At 29.8% G+C, this 23,924-nt stretch overlaps 2 protein-coding genes across 2 annotated transcripts; one reads left to right on the top strand and one right to left on the bottom strand.

The window, feature by feature from the left end:
* The first annotated feature begins 5,051 nt into the window (after positions 1 to 5,051).
* On the top strand, positions 5,052 to 7,383 carry LOC103572863 (ankyrin repeat and protein kinase domain-containing protein 1-like). The gene is made up of 3 exons (XM_053737920.1): positions 5,052 to 5,070; positions 6,864 to 7,118; positions 7,178 to 7,383. Exons 1-3 carry the CDS (start codon positions 5,052 to 5,054, stop codon positions 7,381 to 7,383), a joined length of 480 nt encoding a protein of 159 aa, XP_053593895.1.
* A 15,892-nt stretch (positions 7,384 to 23,275) lies between these two features.
* LOC103572862 (carbonic anhydrase 2-like) lies at positions 23,276 to 23,863 on the bottom strand. The gene is made up of 3 exons (XM_008551656.3): positions 23,780 to 23,863; positions 23,474 to 23,704; positions 23,276 to 23,392 (listed from the first exon to the last, which is right to left on the bottom strand). The coding sequence occupies exons 1-3, from the start codon at positions 23,861 to 23,863 to the stop codon at positions 23,276 to 23,278; spliced, it is 432 nt and encodes a 143-aa protein (XP_008549878.3).
* Positions 23,864 to 23,924: the final 61 nt, after the last annotated feature.

The raw sequence follows: 23,924 nt of genomic DNA, 5'->3' as shown, positions 1-23,924 counted from the left end.
TCTTATTTTTATACACTATTTTTCCAAAATTTTTTTTTTTTAGGACATTGAAAAATTTGTATATATTTACAATAAATATAAGTGAGAAGTAATCGATCCCGTACATAAAAATTCACAAAAGTGTTTTATTTCCTTAGCGTTTCCGTTTTGTCCTCCCCCAATATTGAAATAAATATATTAATAAAAAAAAACTATATGTTATAGATGTATTTAATAGAATAATTGAATTTTAAAAAAGTCTTGAAAAGTTATCAGGATTTTAAAATTAAAAAAAAATGTAGATAGACCGAAAAAAATAAAAAAGATTGTATCATCAATGAAAACATTTGGAATGAATTCCGGAAGCCATCTATAATGCCCTGACGATAAACGATGTATAAAGTAACGGGACGCTGTCATAGCACTTTCCAGGCAATTGTCATATACAAAACGTCGAAACGACGATGTTGTGGTCCTATATCGAGAGTTCCCAGTACAACTGGGCTCCCTATCAACAAACACGTTGATAACGTTGGAAGGGATAGTTGTAGTTTGTAAGAGCCAACGGATACCCCTTACATACTTGTACCTATTATAGCCTCGTAGAAAGCATGAGAAAGAGTATAGTGTGTATAGTGTATAGTGTAGAGTTGTTGGTTTCATGACGAGAGAATTGTTGTATAAAAGACGGCGAGGACGAGGGCGAGGAAGAGGAATACGGGCAAGATCGCAATGTATTTTGTGTATCGTGGTATCATGGCAAACATAACCGACTAGATAAAGAGACAAATAATGATGAAGAAAGAGAGAAAACATTTTTCCTGGAGAGGATGCCTCTGAGTGCGGTGAAGAGGATATGAGTGTTGAGGGAGATTGAACGGGAGTCGGGGGGGAGGGGGGGGGGGAGTAATACACGGGGCGGAAACGGGGAAAAGAGTACCTTTACTGTAGAATAAAACCAAAAAAATTGTCATTGTAACAAACGGGGGGATAACAATGACAACGGCTGACGCAGCGGCAGCTACCCGACTACCGCAGATCATCCCTGGATATTAAAAAGTCGGCCTCTATTCGTCTATCACGCGCCCACCCCCTATTTCCTACTCTTCAATTTTTTTATTATTATTATTTTTTTTTTTAAATTCAACTTCTCTTTCTCATTTCTTTTACTCTCAATGATTCTACTCTTTTATTCTCTACTTTACTCAACCTCCGATAACTATATCCTACTCTACCCCCTGGAACTACCAGCCAGCAACCACCCTCGTACACCTCCCGGCACCCTACGCCTATTTCCCAGTACACAAATACTTGTGACGAGTGATTCTACAGCGGAAAACAATGCCCACGATACTTGCGATCGTCGCGAAAGCCCACCATTGACTTTCGGCAATACCACAACCCACTATTTTTTCTTCCTCGTTTTATCTACAACTTTAGTTGAGATAAATGCTGGGCGATTAGCGAAATGTATTGGGGAATAAGGCCTGTAATTATTCTACAGTATATCTGTATTGTTACCACATTGTCGAGTCATTTTTATAAATAATGGATATTTTATTTAATTTCATAAATTAAATTTTTAACAATTTTTTTTATACATTAATATGAAATTTAATTTGTTAATTAATTTATTGATTAAAATATATACCCTTGGAATTAAACAAACTTCTAAAAGTTAATTTTTGTACCACGATTTCGAAAATCAAGTACTATCAGATGTTGACTGTTTGATATAGCAGTTACCGGTTGGCAATCGGTAGCCACTACCGATTATTTTCGGTAGCTACTACCGATTATTTTCAATAGCCGCTACCTATTATTTTAGTACCAGTTACCAAAATAATCGGTAGCTGCTATCGAAAAATAATTGGTATCTGCTACCGAAAAATAATCAGTAGCTGCTACCAAAAAATAATTGGTAGCTGCTATCAAAAAGTAATCGGTAGCTGCTATCAAAAATAATCGGTAGCTGTTACTGAAAAATAATTGGTAGCTGCTATCAAAAAATAATCGGTAACTGCTAACGAAAAATAATCGGTAGTGGCTACTGATTATTTTTTTCAGTATAGTAGATCTGCTCGAAACCAGCATGAAATTTTGGAGCTGACTCAGATAAGGGATACTCCTGATTTTGTTAAATGTTACAAAATGCCATAAAATAAGCAGGAAAAAGATTTTTACCAAAAGAAACATTACTGAAAAAAAAATGACTGATAATTTTCAAACATATATAATAATTATTCAAAAAATCTTTTTTACACTGAAAATTGTCACATTGTAATAAAAAAAAAAAATAATACCATTGAAATTGAAATAATGATTAAAAAATTTTTTTTGTTCCCCTTAAAAAGTTGTGAGCATTTGTATAATAAATTAATACTTATAAAAAGAGAATAAACTATTTCCCATTAAGTAATACTCTCAGTGTAATATTTTAATCTCTCAATGGTTGTCAAATAAGTGTTGCATAAATGACCGTCAACAAAATCTACAAAATATAAATGCATTGTTCATTACGGATTAGCGAATGAGAATATGAGAAATAAAATTCACCGAGCCCATATAACGACAGATGATTCGATTTGTCATTCAGCCATGTGTGCATATATGGAAAATCCAATCGATTTGATATCCTCACTTTTGTATTATACTACCAATTTATAAATATACATACCATGGGGATGTAACCATAAATTTATATATTATATTCCCCTTATTTTACTCATCCAAGTTTATATGAATACTACAGGTATACAAACATATTATAAATACATACACGTGTATAAATATATATACATATAACAACTGGAAAACACATGGAACATTACGTTAGAACATAATATGTGAATCTGGTTGAATTGTTGGTGTGATGGTGTGATGGTGTTACCACTTGACTCGATTTCAGTCAGAGTACGTCGTTTTGCACATTCATTTGTAGTTTGTCGCGTTGTCAAGGTATAAAGATGTATATATAGTAAATTTGTATTAATCTGTATATAAAAATATACAGATATATACCATCGATGGTGTGTACATACATATTGCAGCACTATTTGACAATTATATATATATATATATATATATATATATATATATATATATATATGTATACATAGACAAATGTAATTGTGGGTACCAATGAACTGGTGATCATGAATGTGCAGACATTCAGAGGCATGCAAATGTGACACACACGTGATAGGCACGCGGCCACTGACGTCTAGTGCATCCTGAGGATGACGTTTACTGCAAAGCAACCACGCCCAACTGAACACAGTGTTTGTTGTATATGTAGTATATATACCCCATACATTTCTCTTGCTTTGCTATCCCGTTCATCCTGACCTGCCCATTGCCTTGACCTCCTTCATCAAGTTTATGTTTAATTGATGACATACCTTTATAAAAGTCAATCTAATTACATCATTTACATATTTGATTTCATAAATTTATTGTAATATTAATATACTAATTTATTCTGCAAGATATTTTTTAAGGATTTCATTTCCATTATAAATAGAGCTGAATAATTTTTAATTAAAAATAAGCAAAAAAAAAAAACAATTTTTTATACAGTAAAAAAATACAATTTGAAACACACACCAAAAGAAAGGATTCTTTGTTTTCTGTGTATACAACATAAATTTATTTCAGTTATTACTTTTTTGGGCGCATAAAAAAAATACCTATTTTATTTTTTCATAAACATTTATTTAATTTACAAAGATAATATTATTCATAAAAGATAATTATCTAAATAATAATAAAAAAAAAATACACACATATGTTTACATTTCGGCCATAGGAACGAATAGAAGAGGTCCAGGATCATAATAATGCTACTGCATTTGGTATCTTGTTCCGTCCGTGAGTGACCAAAGTTCCTTCCGATCTATTATATATATGTACGAACATTTGAACGAGGATACATTGATGAGGACATTTACCATCTTCAGTAGATGGTTATGTGCACAATTAAAATTTTGTGTATCTGTGCTATATTTGATTAAAACATTTCACTGTGTTACTTAAAAATTTTAAATCGTTTAAATTTTAGTACAATATTTTTTACTGTACTGCATCTGTGCAATGATACTCACAGAGAACTCTCCAAAATGACAAATCAAAAAATACTTTGGTCTTTCGATAGGCTTTTGCTAACTCTTTCAATAAATTTTTCTGGATTAGGATAAAATACTTGTCGAAACCCAGACAGACAAAGTAGTCGGCGCAACGATGAGTTAGTTGTCGATGTATTTGCCGTTATGTTGAGATGTGGAAAAAGAAATCGCTTGGCATATGCAGCCAGAAAATCTCTAAATTCGTAAGACTTTAGAGGGGAACATTGCTACTCGAGGTTAAAGAATGAGATATATAAGAGATTATGCCGGGAGGCCATCACACGCGATCTCTCACATAAGTTCTCATCTCGAGTTCGTAAGAGTAACCTTAAGGCTATTCTAGTGAAGAAAATCGACGATTCGTGTAAAGAACCTCTTTTTATTTTTAACTTTCTTCTTTTATGATGTAGACCATTGTTTTCTTCTTACTTCTATGCTAGTTTTTTTATTTATTCCGAGGTTTTTGTCTTCACTTTCAAAGTTGATATGTCTCAATATAGTCTGTAGACTTTTTTTTATTTTTAAAGAAAGGATCTTTCGCTTTCTTCGGTGACGAGAAGATCGCTCGACCTCTCATAAAATATTAAAGAGAACAGGACGATAACGAAGAGGGTACACTCGATTTTTGTTGTACAACAAAACAAAGATGCAAATACAAGACAACAGAAAAATGAATGAGAAGAAAGGAACACACAAGTCTTGATTCCCGAGAGAGGAACGAAGAGTCAATTGTTTGTTGGTCTTCGTCGTGTGAATCGTTAAATTACTCCGTTGGGACTTGTATCAAGTCAAGGACATTGCTACATAAATTATTTATTAATTATCTAAATATTTCTCATTTAATAAAAAAACTTTGACTAAAAATAAGCTGAAATTTTTCAACAGATTCATAATTATTTTAGTTTTAATGATTAATTATAGATTTAAGCTTTATTTTGTCGACAAAACATGAATATAACTAAACAAGGTAATTGACATCAATATGGATATCTACTATTGTAAATAAAATTAAAAACTTTTTACTTATAATATAAACATCAGCGATATACTTTGAAAGTGTTACGTGGAAATAAACATAAAGATACTTGTAATACATAAATGTATATGTGTGGATATAGTAACGAAACACTTGTGTTCGCATGTCGTTAATGTCTCAGCCTTACTAAGTGATCTCATATACAATGAGATTTTATGGAAAGTGCACGCGGACCTTTCTTCTTCGTATCTATATCGACCTTCGCCTCCTACTGGCAAATTACAAATTTAATATATGTCATACAAATAATTGTCTATTAAAAGATCAATAATAATTTTGCTTATTTATTAATTTAAAATATTTATATAAATTCATGCAATAAGACAAATAATAAATACACTGTCAAAAATTTGCAGACATGAAAATTTTCGAAATTATTAATTATAAAAAAACTCGGCACAGCGTGAAATTTTAGTAAAAACTTGCCAAGTAAATCATTAATACATAGTGAAATAATCTTTTGACATTTATATTGAATACGGATATATATTTTTTTCATGTGGCATATTACTTGATTATAGTTAATGACACATTTTGTATGAAATTAATATACATAGGTTAATTTATATGTAATAACTGACATGTGGGATCTCGTGTTTTCTTAATACTGATTGTATCTTAATAATTAATTTCTATCAAACTTACGTGATTACATAACAAGATTTGTCTAAGATTATATTTTCTAGTAAAGCTATTAAAGTTTGTAATGTATTATATAAATATTAAATGAAATTTTCAAGTCAACAAATAAAAATAGGGTATAAGTATAACGATGAATTTATGGTTTAAAATTAAGTTTAAATAGACGTGTTACAATAGAAGAACCGAAAGATTATTGTTGATCACATTTAAAATCTTAATGAATGTCCATCCGACGCCACTGAGTAATTACAATTTTTATCTATACTATACATTTTTTTTTCAAAGAATAGCATAAGTGAAAATTGTAATTACTCGGGTACCCCAGGTAGAATTTCATTAAGGGATATACGTTTGGTCAGCAATATTCTGATCTGAACATTTTCTCGTGTCCCGTCTGTTGGAAGGTCATATCTACTGTAACACGTGTTTTAAAATTTTATTTTAATCTATAAATTTATACATTCTGTGTTTTAAACAATTATCAATTTCTAAAAATCTGAGGTAAATATATTCTTTTATTTATTAAAAATTTTATAATTTTTTTATACATTGGTCATAAAAATTAAAAGATATCCACTTGAAAAAGTAATATATATTTAATAACAAACGTCGATATGTTTTGCACATATATTTGTATTTCACTACATTGAGAGAAAAATTTACTAAAATTTGATAAATTAATTTATCATTGTTTGATAAATTATATATTTTAAATATTCGACTGTATTTATTAAATTGTACGACCATTTTTTTTATTAAATGACAGCTTTTTCAAAATATCATATAAAAATTTATGGAGTCTTTGTTGTTTATGTCCTTCAATTCTTTCGTAAAATTTTAGATTTGAAATAAAACTAACTTTCATTCATTTTTTTTTCTGCTCCAGAACTTATCAAGTGCAAAAAATTGTTGTTTCTATTGTGAAAACAGTAATAACAACATGTCTCACGAGTATCCATCACAAATACAAAAATCAAAAATGCGACAATTAAGAGAACAAAGGTCCAGAATACGACTATTGAGAAAATGAATACTGGAAATACGCAAAATAAAAATACGACAATCTAAATGCAAAATTCCAGCCAGACTACTCCAGGATCTCATTCGCTCTGTACGACATTTAGACAAAGATTTAGTAAATGGTACAACCAAAAATTTTGATATTAATGGCATTTACGGATTTTACGGAACACCTCTACACATGGCTGCGAGAATCGGAAATTATGAAATATTTAAAAATCTCATCAAAATCGGTGCTGACATACACAAACGGATACCGGAAACCCAAACGACAGTATTACATACGCCATGGCTTCTAAAAATGGCAATATCATCAAGTATTTAATAAAAAATGGTGTAGATGTTAATGTAGCAATGAAATTTAATTTTCGCTCAGGTCTTACCGCAGTTGGAGATACTGCATTGCATATTGCTGCTTCGATAGGAACAAAGGAAGTTACAACATTATTATTAGATAACAACGCGAACGTCAATGTTAATAATATGCAGGGATGGACTCCTATCATGAGAGCTGTTGGAGCCAAAAACTACGAAGCCATGGATACATTAATAGAATATTCGCCTGATCTTTTTAACACATAAAGAACGTGGTTACACTAAAACAATTTTTCATTTAGCTGTCGACTCTCTCAACTGGAAATTTTTATATGAATGGCTATTTTTATTTGCTGACACAGTTGATGTTAATAATATAAATAACAATTTTTTTTCATTCTTTAAATCCCAAAAATTAGTTCATTACGCTCTTAGGATGAAACCTACCGAGGCCTATATAGAAATAATTTACTATCTGCTTAATGTCGGTATTTTTGTTAATGCTCTGGATTCTGACGGTAAATTAGCTATCGAGGATAAATCCGTATTAAAAAGAAATCCAGATGGTATTTTAGTTGTTAGGAAGCACCCCTGATAGCCAAGTTGGCGAGAAACTGACGAGAAACTTGCAGCCGCAACTGGACACCAAGTTGGCCGCTAACAGTTGGTACCTCCAATAGTTGATAGACATTTTCTGAGAAAGTTGGTGGCAAAAGTTGTAAATCCAAAAAGTTGACGGTCATAAGTTGACGGTAAGTTTCTTTTCAATTTCCTCAGAAACTTGCATTCCCGTTGCGGCTCCATACTGGCGCCAACTTTCCGAGCAAATTGGCGGTAACTTGTAGCCAAAAGTTGCAAAAGCTGAAGTTGTCAATAACTTGTCGTCAAGTTGGTCGGAAACTAATGAATCACCAACTTTTTCACGATCAACTCGTGTTATCAGAGACATTGTAGAATTAATAGCAGCAGGTTTTTATGTATGTGATCGAAATATTACAGATGTTAGGAGTATGGAAGAATTTGATTATTATTTAGCAGAGTGTCACTTAGAAATTGAACGAATGAAAAGAAAACAGTTAGAAAGCAGTAATATTACGTTTTTAGAACTTTTACATAAAAATGCGCTATACTTGGCACCTTATTTGAAGTCTATTGATTTCGAGAATATACTCGGACTTGAAAATTCATTTTCAGAATATCCAATATATGAACTTATGATTCTTTCTAAATTGCACATTGTTCAGAAGAGAGTTTATTACATAAAATATTTTGAGGAGAATATTTATAATATTTTTGATGAATTACATCTTCCACATACTTTTCTCAGAGAATTGCAATTCTACTTGTCAAATAATGATGAAGAAAAGTTTTTTAATAATTAAATTACTTATGTAATCTTTCTTCACGCCGCTCTTTCCTTTGAATGAATTGAAAAAACCATGTAATATAATGAACTACACCCAAATGTATAAAAGTACTTGAAATTATTAAATAAAATTAATTCAAAAAAATCTAAATAAATTGAATAGTCATAATTGTTAAATTTATTTCCCATTATGATAATTTTATTTTCTGATTTGGAGATCATTTGTTACTTTTATAAATAATGAAAAAATTAAAAAATATAATTGCATTTCATTTCCTACAACTTATTTTCACAAAGTAATACAATTCACTTGAACCAAGAAAATTAATCTTGATACAAAAAAATTTTTTTAACAATTCAGAAAATTAAAATTTTCTTGCACCTAGTAAATAATTATCTTCAATCAAAATTTTTTCTCCTCAAGCCAACATATTTTTATGCTTAAACAAAAAAAAATTTTACTTATTTTAAGAGTTTTTTTTTTTAAATGAGAGATATTTTTTTTTAAGAAAGATGTGTTAGTTTTTTGAAACAATATAACATTTTTTTGTTTGAAGACAATAAATTTTCTCGGAATAAGTACTATTTTTTAAACGCAAAAATTTTTGTATGCTCCAACCAAGAAAAAAAAATGCTTAAACTAAGAGAAAAATACATATATATGTGTATACAGGTAGGAAAGGGAAGTCACCGGTGCTATAAGCAGCAGCGGATGTAGTTCAATGCTCGCCACGAGATCGCGCCCACCAGTTGTACTGTCCCTGGTAAGAAACTTATCTCAGAACTGTTATATACCAATGCTAGGAGCAATTTTAGTACAAGTGCTCTTCTGTTATTTGGCAGAGTAATAAATACATTTCTTGATGGTAACATATTATGTCCTATTTTACATCGTGTCATTAGAATTTATTATCAATGCCTCCATGAATAATTATTCTGCGAAATTAAACTTGGACTTAGAAAAAAAAAATTATTCTAATAAGAAGGTAACTGTCCCACTACCGGAACGATTTGATAATCATTATATTATATTTCAACTCGTACGCGATGAAACTAAATAAAACTTTCTTTATTTGAAACCTTAATCTTTCAGTTAAAAAATAAAATATAAAATAGATTTTAGAAAATATTTAAAATATGAAAAAAAAAAATGTTGATTAGAGCAATAGTCTCGGATTCATGAATTTTTTATGTCTCTTAATGGTTTTGCTAAGACATCAGTCCATGGTCTTAAGCTTATATAGAAAATGCATAGAATTACTTTTCAATAATTTTTTTTTTGTATATGCATCTTGAATGACATAAAATTCAAGAAAATATATTAAAAATATGAAAAAAATAGTATTATTATATTAATTTTACTGTTCGTCTATTGGCACACCAAAATGAACCCGTGCCCAGTATCGGAACAGCCAACCATATTAATGTTATCGATAGACATTAACGGTGAGTTTTATTGACTGGCTAAATCAAGTACAATATTTAATTATTACTGGAGCCTTAATATTTAATGCAGTATGTATGATTGTTATAAAAAATAGATTAAGTATAGATAAATTCTAATTTAAATCATAAAAAATAAATTTTTGTTTTTAGTTTTTTTTCTTAATTATTTTTCTAGTATAACCTCAAATGATTCATTTTGTTTCTATTCTTTAGTTCAAAATATTTATTTTCATTGAATATTCAATCATTTTGAAATTTTAAATACATTTTACATTATGGGTGTGATATAGCAGACATCAGACAAATTTAAAATTATTAATAAATCGAGTAAATAATTAATAATATAAAATTAAAAAAAAAATGGAAATTCAAAAAATTTTGAAATTAATAGTGCTTTTTTTGTAAATATTATTTTTTTAATTATTCATCTTATTTATTTATAATTTTAAAGTTCTCTGATGTCTGCTACATTCATACTCGTCTTACATTAATATTATTTAATAATTATTAATATTTTCACCATGAATAAATGCAAAAAATAACTTATTTTATTTACTGTTCCGGTATTAGGACAACCGAATTCCCGTATTGGGACAAGGCTATTTCAGCGTTCCGGTATTGGGTCTTTTGGGTGTAATAAAAAAAAATTTTTTTCTTTTATTAAATTTAAGAAAAATGAACTTATTTGATTATTTTTGAATTGTTAAATGTCTATTCTATATGATGTAATAAATTATTTTGGTTTATAATTTATTTGAATATTTTTAAAACGATAAAAATCAGTCATATACCCTTCGCCGTTCCGGTATTGGGACATTTACCTTATAACGTCTACTATATAAACAACAATTTACAATTTATCAAATATATTATATAGGATGTAATTTAATCTTACAATTTAAATTTCCACTGAATCAGCCGTGGTGTAACATAAGTGTAGATTAAAATGTTATACTCGCCTTCCGAGTTTTCTCCGTTGATGTTTTGGAACATCTGGACTAACGTTACGAGTTTCAATTGGTGCTTGACTAAAAATTCTGCTAACAGAAATGACTGAAAACACAAGCTTTCGGTAGTTGTCTTATATTTTCGTGTTTGAAGATACGTAAGAATATTTGCCGTACTTTTTGAATTGTTGAAAACAATCACAGCAAAATATTACAACTCGCCCTTCCTCGGCCCTTTCTACCTTTTTCAACATCCATAATTTTACTTGGTTAATATTTTCTATAAATGTTAAATAAAATTACCGCCTTTTTCATTTAATTAAAAAATTCTTAGTATGTATAATATTTATTCTTATGAATACTAAATTAGAGATATGCCTGAACAAAATGGAGTTCAATAACAAATTTATAAAATACCCGAAACTATTTAGTATGAAACAAAGAACCGAATTCTTTCGATTTATATATACGCTTATATATACTTTATACATATATAATTGACTAATGTGTGCACTTGTGCTATTATAATCGCTCGATGAAAGCTTATTGGTGGTTATATTATCCTTAGGTATATTTTATTCGAAAAGCGTAATGATTTGTGATACGATTGAGCGAAATAATAATAAGTAATTAATTGAGGTTTTTATAAGTGTGTTCTTCGGTCATAGAATCTATATTGCTTGAATTTTATCATTATATAAAAGAACACAAAGTATATATATGTTGATGTGTGGTATATATAGGTGGATAAAATGGTATCGATGAGTTGAAGAAGACGAGTAATAAGACAGGGACATATACGAGATTCGAAATTTGTTTGTCTTGTTTTACGATCGAGCCAGACCTTATTTCGTTCGTTTTATTGAATTTACTAAAATCGTATGTAAAGATAACTCTGTTTATTTATTTTTTTCTTTAATATAAAAAACTATACAAAGTTTTGAGTAAAATCAAAATTGATACTCAAAAAATATATCAAACTAAGTATATATATTTGTATCATATATTTTAAATCATTGAGAGCCAGACATATTTTTCACAATTTACATGATTCGCGTACCTTTACTTTTAACCCCCATGAGGTTTTCACTTTCGTATTGCTAGCATATATGTATATATACAAATATATATACACTAAGATGGTGATAAAATTTATTTTTCAAGTTTTTTTCATGGATAAACTCATAAAGTAAATAAAATAATCTTACTAATATTTTTTATAAATTTTAACATTTTTTATATTTTAAAATAACTTAAGATATGTTTATTTTATGCGAATAAAAAGTTTATATTTTATCTCCATATTTATATTAAGTAATAAAATATTTTATTCAACCTTTATTAAAAAAAAAAATAATAAGTAATTGGGTTTTAACACTTTTAATACAATATTTACAAATAAATAAACTTTACATGAAAAAACTTTTGTAATTTTATTAAATAAAATACTTTTATAAAATTTTACTATTATATAGGATATGTGATCAATATCTAAATTTTTCCCATGCACATTATAAAATATACTACTCGATAGCATGTAAATGCAATGCAATATTTTTACTAACAACATATATGTTGTTACTATAGTAAAAATTTAGTTAATGGCTAGATGTCCTTACAGTACCAAACTTTATGGGTAATTTTTACTCAAAAATTCTCTGCATGTACCTTTTTGGTCCATATAATTTCCGAAAACATATTTTTTGTTTGAAAGCTTTTCCTTCTAAAAGTCGGGGTCCCGGGTCAAAATGAGATACAATTATTGGGAAAAATAATTTCTTTTTTTGTATAAAATTTTATGCTCACGGAGCTTATAGAGAAAAATATGATAAAGTCGTCTATCCTGAACAAGGTGCACTGAGAGAACAATTTATTTGAGCCAACTAAATAGATTTATTTGACTGAACAAAATCATTTATTTCATTTAAATATATATTTGGTTATAGTTAACAAATCTTGGTTGAAAAAAATTCCACTGCGGCTGGTGGCGCTATCAAATACAGATTTGTTAACTATAAACAAATCATTATTTCATTCAAATGAACCATATCTTTGTCTCAAATAAACAATAATTGGGTCCATTCAAATATGGGATATATTTGCTTGAAACAAATCTCATTTAGCTCAAATAAATTGTTCTCTCAGTGTGGTTACTCCAAAACTTTGGCCACTAAAAGTTTTCTTCTTCAATTAAATAAAAAAAATTTATAAATACTTAAACAAAAAAAACTTGTTTAAGCAAAAATTTTGGCACTACTACTAGTAGCCAATTAACCCTCCCCCCTTACTTATGATCATCATAAATAAAAATTTTTTTTTTAAATTGTCTCATTTTGCTCTGGATCATTATATATTACTTTTAAAATTATTTCTATAAATTAAAAGTTATATTCACAAGAAAATGTCTCAGAAATTGTTTTATATTTCAGAAGTGAAAGCTGCTGTGATGGGTTATAAATTTCCGAGATTTTTCCATCGTCCATTTATTCCCAGGACAACGTGTACGTGTGAATGTCCACGGGCATCAACAGATAAATAGTTGTTAGTGAGTTTTGTAATTTGAGTCGAGGATTTGTCGGAAAATAGTCATCATCCTTGAGATACTGCAACATAAGAAGGGGTTAAAGTAAATCCAAAAAATATATAATCGGTGATGATGAAAATAAAATGTCCGGACTTTGCTTAAAACAATAAATAGGATTGAAAAAGTAGATTTAGACAAGGACAAGGACGAAGACGGCATAAAGGCTAAAAAGCTGAGTAAAATAGCAACAAGAATTTAAGTAGAATACGGTGGTTATACGTCGAGGAAGAATGAGCGTGGAACGAATAACAATCAGCGTCCCTCGAGGATTCACGCACCAGGTGTTGGCTCGCGCTTGCATCGGCTTTGGTGGCTTAGCCCTTGTTGGTGTCCTTGTATAACATTGTTCGTGAAGATGCTGCGGTTATACAGGTGGAGAGGAACGACTAACAGACACACCGAGTCATTCGTCTTTATAATTTTTTTTCTTTATTTTTTCTTTTCAATTTACTTTGTTGTTCTTTATGTAATGTCATGTAGTATAACATTATCCGATAAATACACTAATAAATTATTTTTCTTAAATTTATCCCTTCTGATTTCAGCCCCAAATAATATACTTCTACTCTATAAATCAGTATATTGTATATTGAAGACAATGACGTATATAATCATACATTTATTTATTATTTTCATGTTAAATATACTGCAATAGTATGATCGAATTAAATAACCGATATTCAATTGTATCATTTAACATCTGCTGTTGCGTGCGTGAACCAATAAATTTTTTTTTACACTGGTTATTTTACTAAATTTTACTCGAAAGATCAAACAATAAAAACACACATTTTTTGTTTTAAATCACGTTTTGGTTAAATCCAATAAATTTTATCAACAACAAATTACTTATGGGATTTAAAAAAAATTTATTTATTAAAAGTAGAAAAAGTTGTTACAAGTCAGCCTATGAAATCAAAGGAAAGTATAAATCCCTGGCTAGAGTAAGACGTTTGAAATGAATCTACCGAAGCACAAGAAAAACAAAGACGAAGGGAATCCATTCTTTTTGTTCATTCTTGTATTCCAGATACGGTAGGATTCGTCGGGCGTTGCGCATATTCGAAAAATCGTGGATTGACTAGAAATAAGTGTAAAAAAAAGTTTAAGTATAGAAGTGAATGGTGGTGCAAAAGAAAGATTGGTGGAACCGGTGGAAGCAAAGGCGCATGCATCGAACCAGGATGCTAGGTCATCTGTACAATCCTTTGGTCTATAGAAAGGTACTATTGGCAAGGTGGATAGGTAGATGAGCGAAATAATAAAATACAACGAGTTCCAAGTCGATGCTGTGGACCAATCGGGGAAAGGTATTTCTCGTCATGTCGTTGGACGTTTTGTGTCGTTAGGTGGGATGTAGGTGGAGCTTGGTATAAGTTACGCCCAGTTGAACAGGTGGAAATACAGGTGAACAATATTAGACAAGACAAGTCGATACTCTCAATACCTAAGATACCTTGTACCATATTAAAAAGAATCAATGGTAAATTTTACAGTTCACATTTACATGCCAATTATTTTAATTTTTCAAAATATTTTATAAAAATACAAATGTGTACACGGAAAAAACGAATAGTGGACAAAATTACACTTTCAAATATCAGCAAAGTTCCTCTACTTTGAAACTCAAAATTAAAAGACATTTCATTCATAATAAAGTTGGACTAAAAATGCATTAAAAACTTAAAATTTGGTATTTATAATTGTAATTACCTTGTTACAAGAAGTAGTCTCAATTTTACAGTACAAACTATAACACTTGGAGTTTTCATACGAGAACTCTGTTTATACACTAAAAACTGTAATTTTTCCGTGTAAACGTTGAAAAATTTCAAGAATTAAGTATACAGAAAAAGTATTCTTGTTTTGAATGCTATGGCGCCATTTAAACCGGGCCATGGTGGCCACCTGATGGAAATTGAAATGATCACATGAAAAAATTACCATGACCATAGTAAAAGTTACTGTAACACCATATAGCATTTTAAAAAAGAATAATTTCTCCGCATACTTTGTTCTACGCAGCATGGTAATTTTATCAAAAATCTTTCAAATTCGAGTTCACTCGGAAATATTCGGCTTTTTTCGTTCATTCTAGTACTTATAGGTTAGAATTCATTACGAGACGTATTGAGGCCTAGTGAATATCTCTAGGGAAAAAATCTAGTCAATTTTGGATTTGCTTATGAAATTTTTGATAAATTTAGTAGAAGGGCTGCTTTTATTAGGGGTTTTTTTTTATTATATTTTGTTTTTATTAAGTAAGTGCATGTATGTTGAACTAATGAATACACCTAACCCGTTTTTTCAGTTATAATTTTTTTTTAATTTATCAGTTTTATAAAATAAGATTTAATGTGTTGCTTTTATGAAAATTACAACGCACTTTGTAAATTCTGTTCAGTATATCTTGAAAAATTTCAAGGGTACCGGTAATTTTTACCACAATTCGATGCTACTATTACTATGCAGTAGTTCCTCTATAAATTTTCTATGTAAAAAAAGTACCGTAAGATCCTCAGTGTAAAAAGGAGATTACGATAATTTTTATGAAACATTGATAGAAAAAGCAATTGATTTTATTGAATGTTTAATGATATAGTATTAGAAATAATTGAAAAAGCGAGTAGTAAAAGACGTAGCCATTTTTCAAAGTTTATTTATTAACCACTCAAGAGTAACGGGTAGTTGAGAAATATTTTGGATGGTACCGGCATCATGAAAAACGAAATAGTAACAGTAACGGTATAAGGAGTCGGATGTTTTTACTTGACTCCCAGTCCCAGACGATACGAGTATTCCACGTACTCGTTGATCCTCTCGCTACGTGCTATACATCTAGTCTATTCGGTTTCATGTGTGCAACTTTCCTTCCTTTATTTTTTTCTTGGCAACATTGCACTCCTATCCCATCTCCTTTCCAAGCTACTTTATACCAGGACTTTTACAACCGATGTCTTGCTCGTATACACTCTTGACCTTTGGAATGGCTCGGAAGCTCAAGGTGATGCTGAAAAAAAAAACATTTTTATCACGTAAAACCATTGAGTATTTTAAATTCGATCTGTATTAAAGAATTAATATTATCTCTTTACTATACAATTCTTATATATATTTAAATTTTCTCGTAGACTTAAATATTGATTTTAAAAAAATAATTTATTTCTCGAGTTATTTATTTATTATTTACTTAAATAAATATCATTTAGTTAGACACTTTAATCCAGGCGTAATTTCCAAGTGGTTGTCAGTTAGGCTTGCATACTTATTACTACTTAAGCATTTTAATGGAAAAGTTATTACTCTGATATATCGGATTTTAAGCCCGCACACCCTTACCGATTCAATGAATGATCCCGAGTTCCAAGTCTGGAGACTCGACTATCGAGAACAAGTGTATACATTAATATATTTATATATTTATCTTAAACAGTAACTGGCATTTGTGTGGGCGTCTTATCGCTATTAATTTACGGATATTATAAAAATGCGTGAGCTGGATTAAAGGGTAATCGAGATAAAGAGATGACAAAATGCTGAGTTTAGCTGGATCTTTAAGCCTCCTCCTCATGTACTTGTTACCTTAAGGCCAAGTTATTTAAATTTTTTTTGTTGTCATGCCCTCCCTTTTACCCTGTAAAAATGTGGCAGGCGCGAGAAGTGCCAGCATCTTTTCATAATGCAACCAACGATATGTATCTACGTGCCTGCCAAGAGCAGAAAACCCGGCTGCTTATTAATATTAAACAGCGCCACTTTTCGCCGTCAACGGTTGCGCGATTCTAACGTCTTTCCCCTTTGTTGTAAAAAGACTTGTACTCTATACTCCCTCTATACTTTCCTCTATATCCTATGCATCTAAGTACAAAAATACGTCGACACTGAAAGTCTATAGTGTCTGTCAGACCGCCAGATGGCTAGTTTTCATTCCGCTCTCGAAGTTCAAGGGTCTTATTCAATTCATATAAATACTTATCACTATATTATCTATTCAGTTTTTAAATGGATGGAAAATAAAATTTTATTTAAGAGTAATTGTCATGAAAATGAGATTTTATAAAAAAATAAATGGAATATTAATTTCAGGTATTAAAATAAATATATATGTTTGATAAGAATGTGTATTAAAACATTTATATCAATGTAGTACGTAACGATCTAGAACAGAGTATGAAGAGAGTAATGTACAAGGGACGAGTTGAGTAACAGAGTAACAGAGAAAGAGAGTAACAGAGAAAGTTGATAGTGAGTTACATGGGCATAAGTGAGAGGTATACACTATATACTAACTAAACAGACTGAGTTATCTGTAATAGAATAAGTTGGCAACAATAGAGTATTGTATAATGGTTGGCTCGTCGCTGTTGACGGACATTATCGCCGGACGTCGCGTTTCCGCGACATCCTCGACGCGTCAGAAGACGCGCATCGGTGCGGCCTCGTTCATACCGAATGTATGCCACGCGAGTTTATACTGAATTTACTCTGTGAGCAAGTTATATATATATATATATATATGTATATATATATATGTATATATATATATATATATATATATATATATATATATATATATATATATATATATATATATATATATATATAGAGAGAGAGAGAGAGAGAGATTTTTATAAATGTACATATAATAGAGAAGTATATACACAACCTTGATAGTATTTCAACACTTTATTGAAATTCCAACTGAAGTAGTCGTACTTGATCGTATATATATCTATATATAGTTGATGGAATATAAGCTCATATAGAGATTTAAATCATATGTTTTGTTCGGGCATAACATCTTATCGTTCATCATTTACTTTTTATCTATAATTTTGAGCCAAAATTTATTCATAATTATTACAACAAATATTACGAATACGAGAGGGGAGAACTGAGTATCAAAAAATTGTTTTGCAAAGACAATTTTTTGTAAAATGGTCCAGGCTTGTTATTCATTAATTTTGAAATAATTTAAGATTTATTTTTGTGACTTTCATTAAATAATTGTTATCTGAAATTAATTTTTTGACGTTTAATTTTTCAAATTTAAATAAGAAGTAAATAATGTAGCGTAATAAAAATTGGAAAAATAAACTGTTTTTGAAAAATAATAGTTTTGCTGAACCCTCTTCTACATTTGAACAATCTATGTAATTTTTAAAATTATAATCTGTTGATTTTATCTTACAGACAGCTTGACACTTTGATAATACCATTTGTTATGAATTCCAGTGACGTTGAATACATCAAGCTTCACAAAATTAACTACTCAGCACCAGTATTAAAAGGAATTAATATATAAATAACGCCACATTTAAATAAATTACCATTTGGTTTAAATATTTTGAATTTTTCATGCGGTATACTTTTTCATAATATACTCAAAATAGTAATAACAGGTGGACTCCAAATGACATACATTTCGAACATGTGCTATAATCTAATTTTTAGTTCTTATATAGAAAACCTTACAGCTTATTTTTTTTAGCAACTTTTGACAAACTTTTTAAAAGTTTTTAAATTAATTGTGAGAAGTGGAGTCATCATTTTTCAAAATAAATCTGTCAAAATGACATGATGTAAATAAAACAGTAGTTTTAATTGAATAAAGTTAGATTACGGTACCTATATATAAGTAGCAAATGTTGACGCTCACCGTATCGTGATAAGTACACAGTTACGGTATGACATAATAAATTTAAATAAAAAATAAAAAATTTTTGTCTGGGAGTGAACATCGATAGGTACAGAAAAAAAATTAACTTGAATCAAGAAGAATTTACTTAACCCAAAAATAATAGTATAAAGGATATTTTTTTCTTAAAATTAATACACGAGTATGACTGTTCAAACCATCGAGAATAGAGACTTCTATATCGCTATCAAAGTATTTATAGTTCAAATTTTAGTTTCTAATATCATGGATGTACGTCAGCTTAGTATATAGCAGACTTCTAATTCAAAAGACGGGAATTTAATCCCGCCCAAAATTAGTGATTTTTTAAATCTAAATTGAAAAGTCAAAATATTGAATAGCCGTGACGTTATTTAATTAATTGCTATTGGCCAATGAATAAAATAATTTAGTTGAAATCATTATAACTTTTGATTAGAGAAAAAAAGTTCTACAACTGAGATTAAAATGCTTCAGCAAAGAATTTTCTCATTTTTGATGCAAGTAAACATTTTTTGGAATTAAAAAAAAAAAAAAAAACAGAATAACTTGAAACAAGAATTCAATTTTTGAGAAAAAGAAATTACCGACTCAAAAATGAATGAATAAACATATATAATTATTAAGTGAATAAAATTTTGTAAAGTATATTTTTGAGACGTAAATATATGTACGTATGAATGAGTCCTCAAGTAACTTACGCACACACTATTTAGGACGGTGGCTCAAGTTGTACATAGAAGGGTAATTTGTTCATCTTGGATTTACTCTCCATGACAGTAAAGTAAAGGAGCTGATACCACAAACAGAGACCGCGATGGGATTAAACACAAGACGTGTGCGGGTTTTGCTCCTTATCACTTACAATCCCAACAATTGCTGCGCCCCTTATTCTCATTGTCTTGTCATTCTTACCGTATTATTAAATTACACTGTTGTTCATATCCTATACTCAACTCTCAACACATCTCAAATATATATTTATATATTCATTTGTACATATAAATTCAAAGGAGAGTAACTTGTTCTATTGTGTCTTAATCATTTTTTTCTTGATATTTACTCTGTATAGAACAAATATAGTCTGAATTACGATTAAATTCAAGGTGTTGGCTGTGCGATGACAAATGCACTCAAGGAGATACAGAGACTAAAGCAAAGCGGATTACGTGTCCAAGTGTTTAAAAGTATGAAAATCATACTAAGATATTTCATCGTCATCAGTGTACTGAGTTTTTATATTTTTCTTTGTTCATTGGTACAACTTTTTTTGTACATTATACCGAAATTTTTATTCATATTCATATATATATATATATATATATATATATATATATATATATATATATATATATATATATATATATATATATATATGTATACGATTCTAGTAGAGATAAAAATATACATAAAAAACGTAAAGCTATGTTGCTCAAGAGAGAGCTATCATCACAGAAAGAAACGAGGGATGAAACATGGAAAAGAGACGACATCATCTCGTGGTTATACACAAGTGAGTGTACGAGTACACGAGTACGTCCTGAAGATGAAAGGCTGCTGCCCTATGTAATGCTTACAATCAAGCTCGCTTATTGTTTACTGTGCCTTGCCCTGGATTTTCATTTTTTCTTTTTTTATCTTGCTCAACATTTCCTGATATATTATCCTGAATTATAAAATAAAATAACAACAAATCGATCGGCTGATTTAAATTAAAAATATTAATAAAAAAGTGTAGTAGAGAGTAATTAAATATGTATAGCATTGATGGTTGTGGAAAAGGCTTTTAGTACTGTCCGAAGTAAGTTCGGTAAAAAGAGAATCATGCACTGTATATAGTGTATATCTATAATAAAAGGGGTGTAAAATGGGGATGTTGGTCGCCGATAGACTAGTGGGAGGAATTAAGCATCTCGCCGGAAGAGACTTTGAGTCACTTCGACAACCACCCTATTCCTCTTTTACTCTTTCCTTCCTTCCTCTTTTACTCGTCTCTTTTACACGACAAGGATTAAAATCTGTCTCTTCGGCGTGCTCACCCCTCCGGCGACTACTCCTAGACTTCAGTCTTCATTTTGCTTTATTTAACAGCCGCCTCAGTGCTTTTATACTTTCAACAAATTTTACAAGACATAATGTCTACTACCGATCATACTTCATTTTTTTTTTTACATTTTATTTTACTTTTAGTCACTCATTTAGTTCCACTAAACATGCAACTTGATTTCTTTTTTTTTCTTATTTTTAAGTTTTACAGTTGGCCTATTTTGGTATTTCTACAGTGATATCTAATACCATTAAGAGTCACCTTCTTCTTCGTCTTCTTCTTCCTCTCTTTCTTGTTTTTTTTATCCTTGTCTGTACGAGGGGCGCTCGAGTTATGAGTCGTACTTTTCCAGCAATACGTGTGCCATGGGATCACCATAAGATGGGATATTCGCGACTTTCTACTTTTTCCATCTTTACCTTATCTTTTTTCTTTTTTTTTTTGATGTGCTCGACCATTCGTTGATGCTTTTTCCCCCGAGGAATTCCTTGGATCACACTACAGATAGCTTACGAAACCTCTTATTCTTTTTTTATTTTTTTACTTATTAGATTGCTAATAATGGTATTATAAAAAAAACAACTCGACTAAATTGTTTCATTAGTTGGCTATTTATATAGTTTTTTATTTGCTTTTTCTACTCAAAAATACATTAAATGAAAATATAAAAGACAGTCATAGGATTTACAGAAAATCAGGATTAGTGTATTAATAATAATTTACTCCGTAAGTTTTTACTGCGATTTAACTTTGGGGTTTTTTTTCTAATTACCATTTTCCAAAAATCCACATCAAATTCACTCCGAAAATTTTTTACAGTGAAAAAATATAAAATATAAGAAAGATAAATTGAATAAATGTTAAAGTAATAATATTTGTTAATAGTAAAAAATATAATATAATGAAACGAGTATTAATAAAGCATTGTTTGTAAATATAAACATGTTTTTGTAATGAATCGATGTGTACTGCTTTCATGCCAGTGGATTGCTGGGAATCCCGGTTAGATAGAAGTAAAAATGTCATTTGACAGACGTTAATTCGATTGGAAATGAAACGAGGCAAACGTGACATCACGATCGATTGTCGAGAAATAGCCACTGCATGGTTAACACATTTCAACCGTTGAAAATATTAAATATCAATTGAATTATATTTTACTTTTATATCAATTTAAAACAAATGATTATCAATAAAAAAAAACTTATTTTAAAGTTTTTGCTTAAATCAAATTGTCAAATAGTTAAATAAAAAAAGTACTTTGAGGAGACAATATATTGTCACATATGGGTACTCATAGTATCAAAGTATTGGATACATGAAGAAAATAAAAAAAAGAAAGTTACAGGAAAATAAATTGGCATGAGGGTGAAATCGAAATCCAGTCGTAAGATCGGTTACGAGATGTCAGTGTAGATCCAAGGATTTACTTTAAGATATTTTTATTTTCTGTTGCGGTAAAATAAAAACAAAAAAAAATTTACAGGAGTGTCTTACACGAAGTATGTTGTCTCTACGTCGTATATCACAGTGTACTGAGCTATTTCACTTGTAGTCGCGCTCGCCGTAATAATTTGTCTGTTTTTCTATCTCCGTATTCAATGATGTAGTTTGAATACCGGTTGTCGTAAAAAAAATAACCTTTTTTTTTTTTTATTATTATTTATTTAACTTCCCATCACATTTACCTATTTCATGATGCAGAATAAAAATATTTAATCTATCAGTATCCATCTATAAATTTAGCGGAAAGGAAGTCAATTTTTTCTCGTAAGAGCAAACAAATGATAAAAATTATCGTATGTGCCACACTTTCCATAAACAGAGACACCATTTCAAATTTTAAGGTACAGATCTGATAAAAAATAGCATACCCACCAAGGGAGGAAATTAGGGCATCTTAATCAGCATGTTAGGAAATTCTACATGCAGGTTGAAATATCCTACATTTTCCTCCCGCTATTTTGTTGTCCTATAAAAGAAAATTAGATTGTTTTTTTTCTTTTTTCAACAGAATTAAAAATTTATTTTATAGAAATACAGGTGAAAAACAAAAATAAATCAGTGTATTCATGCGCACTACCGAGCTTTCTTAAGAATATATTAGACAGCCCTTTTTGCCCGGTTTTCGATCATTGATTGTTTGAGGAGGACAATTATTGTGATCATCATCATCACAATTTAATTTAATAGATCGAAAGATTTTCATCTGTGATAAAAAATTATATATCAATATTGAATATATAAATACACAGACAGATAGCGTAAATTGATTGATAAATATAAAAACCTGCGAGGCTGATACGTCCAATGATGGAATTAATATAATCCATGTAACACCTTCACTGCATGGCGGTTTTCTTAAAGATCTTGTATAAGAAACATAATAATCAAATGAATTTTCATCGAAAAAGTCGGAAATTGGAAATGGTTCTATTTCAACTCCTGCAGATTCTGGCTCTTGAACTTTGTGAACATTATCTAATATTTTCCACAAAGCATTTGAATATTTTCCTATTTCCTGAATTTGACAGTTTAATGAATGAGAAAATTGTCAATGATTTTTAATTGAAAATAAATAGTAAATAAACTTTACGAATAATATTCCAATGACAAGAACTGCGTCTCCATTTTCTAAATTGAAATCGCCGAATTCACGATTATAATGAACAATATGCATTTCCAACGGTGTCCTATGTTATTTTATTATTTACGTATACAAAAAAGAAAGAAAGGTAATC

The sequence above is a fragment of the Microplitis demolitor genome, chromosome 4, assembly GCF_026212275.2.
Source record: "Microplitis demolitor isolate Queensland-Clemson2020A chromosome 4, iyMicDemo2.1a, whole genome shotgun sequence".
Lineage (NCBI taxonomy): Eukaryota > Metazoa > Arthropoda > Insecta > Hymenoptera > Braconidae > Microplitis > Microplitis demolitor.
This window is presented reverse-complemented; position numbering and strand designations above follow the sequence as displayed.

Coding starts and splice junctions, on each gene's coding strand:
- LOC103572863 (XM_053737920.1), top strand. Junction 7,119..7,177: donor AAAAATGGCAATATCATCAA/GTATTTAATAAA, acceptor ATTTTCGCTCAG/GTCTTACCGCAGTTGGAGAT.
- LOC103572862 (XM_008551656.3), bottom strand. CDS start 23,863: ATGCATATTGTTCATTATAATCGTGAATTCGGCGATTTCAATTTAGAA. Junction 23,705..23,779: donor TTGTCATTGGAATATTATTC/GTAAAGTTTATT, acceptor TGTCAAATTCAG/GAAATAGGAAAATATTCAAA. Junction 23,393..23,473: donor TGGACGTATCAGCCTCGCAG/GTTTTTATATTT, acceptor TTTTTATCACAG/ATGAAAATCTTTCGATCTAT.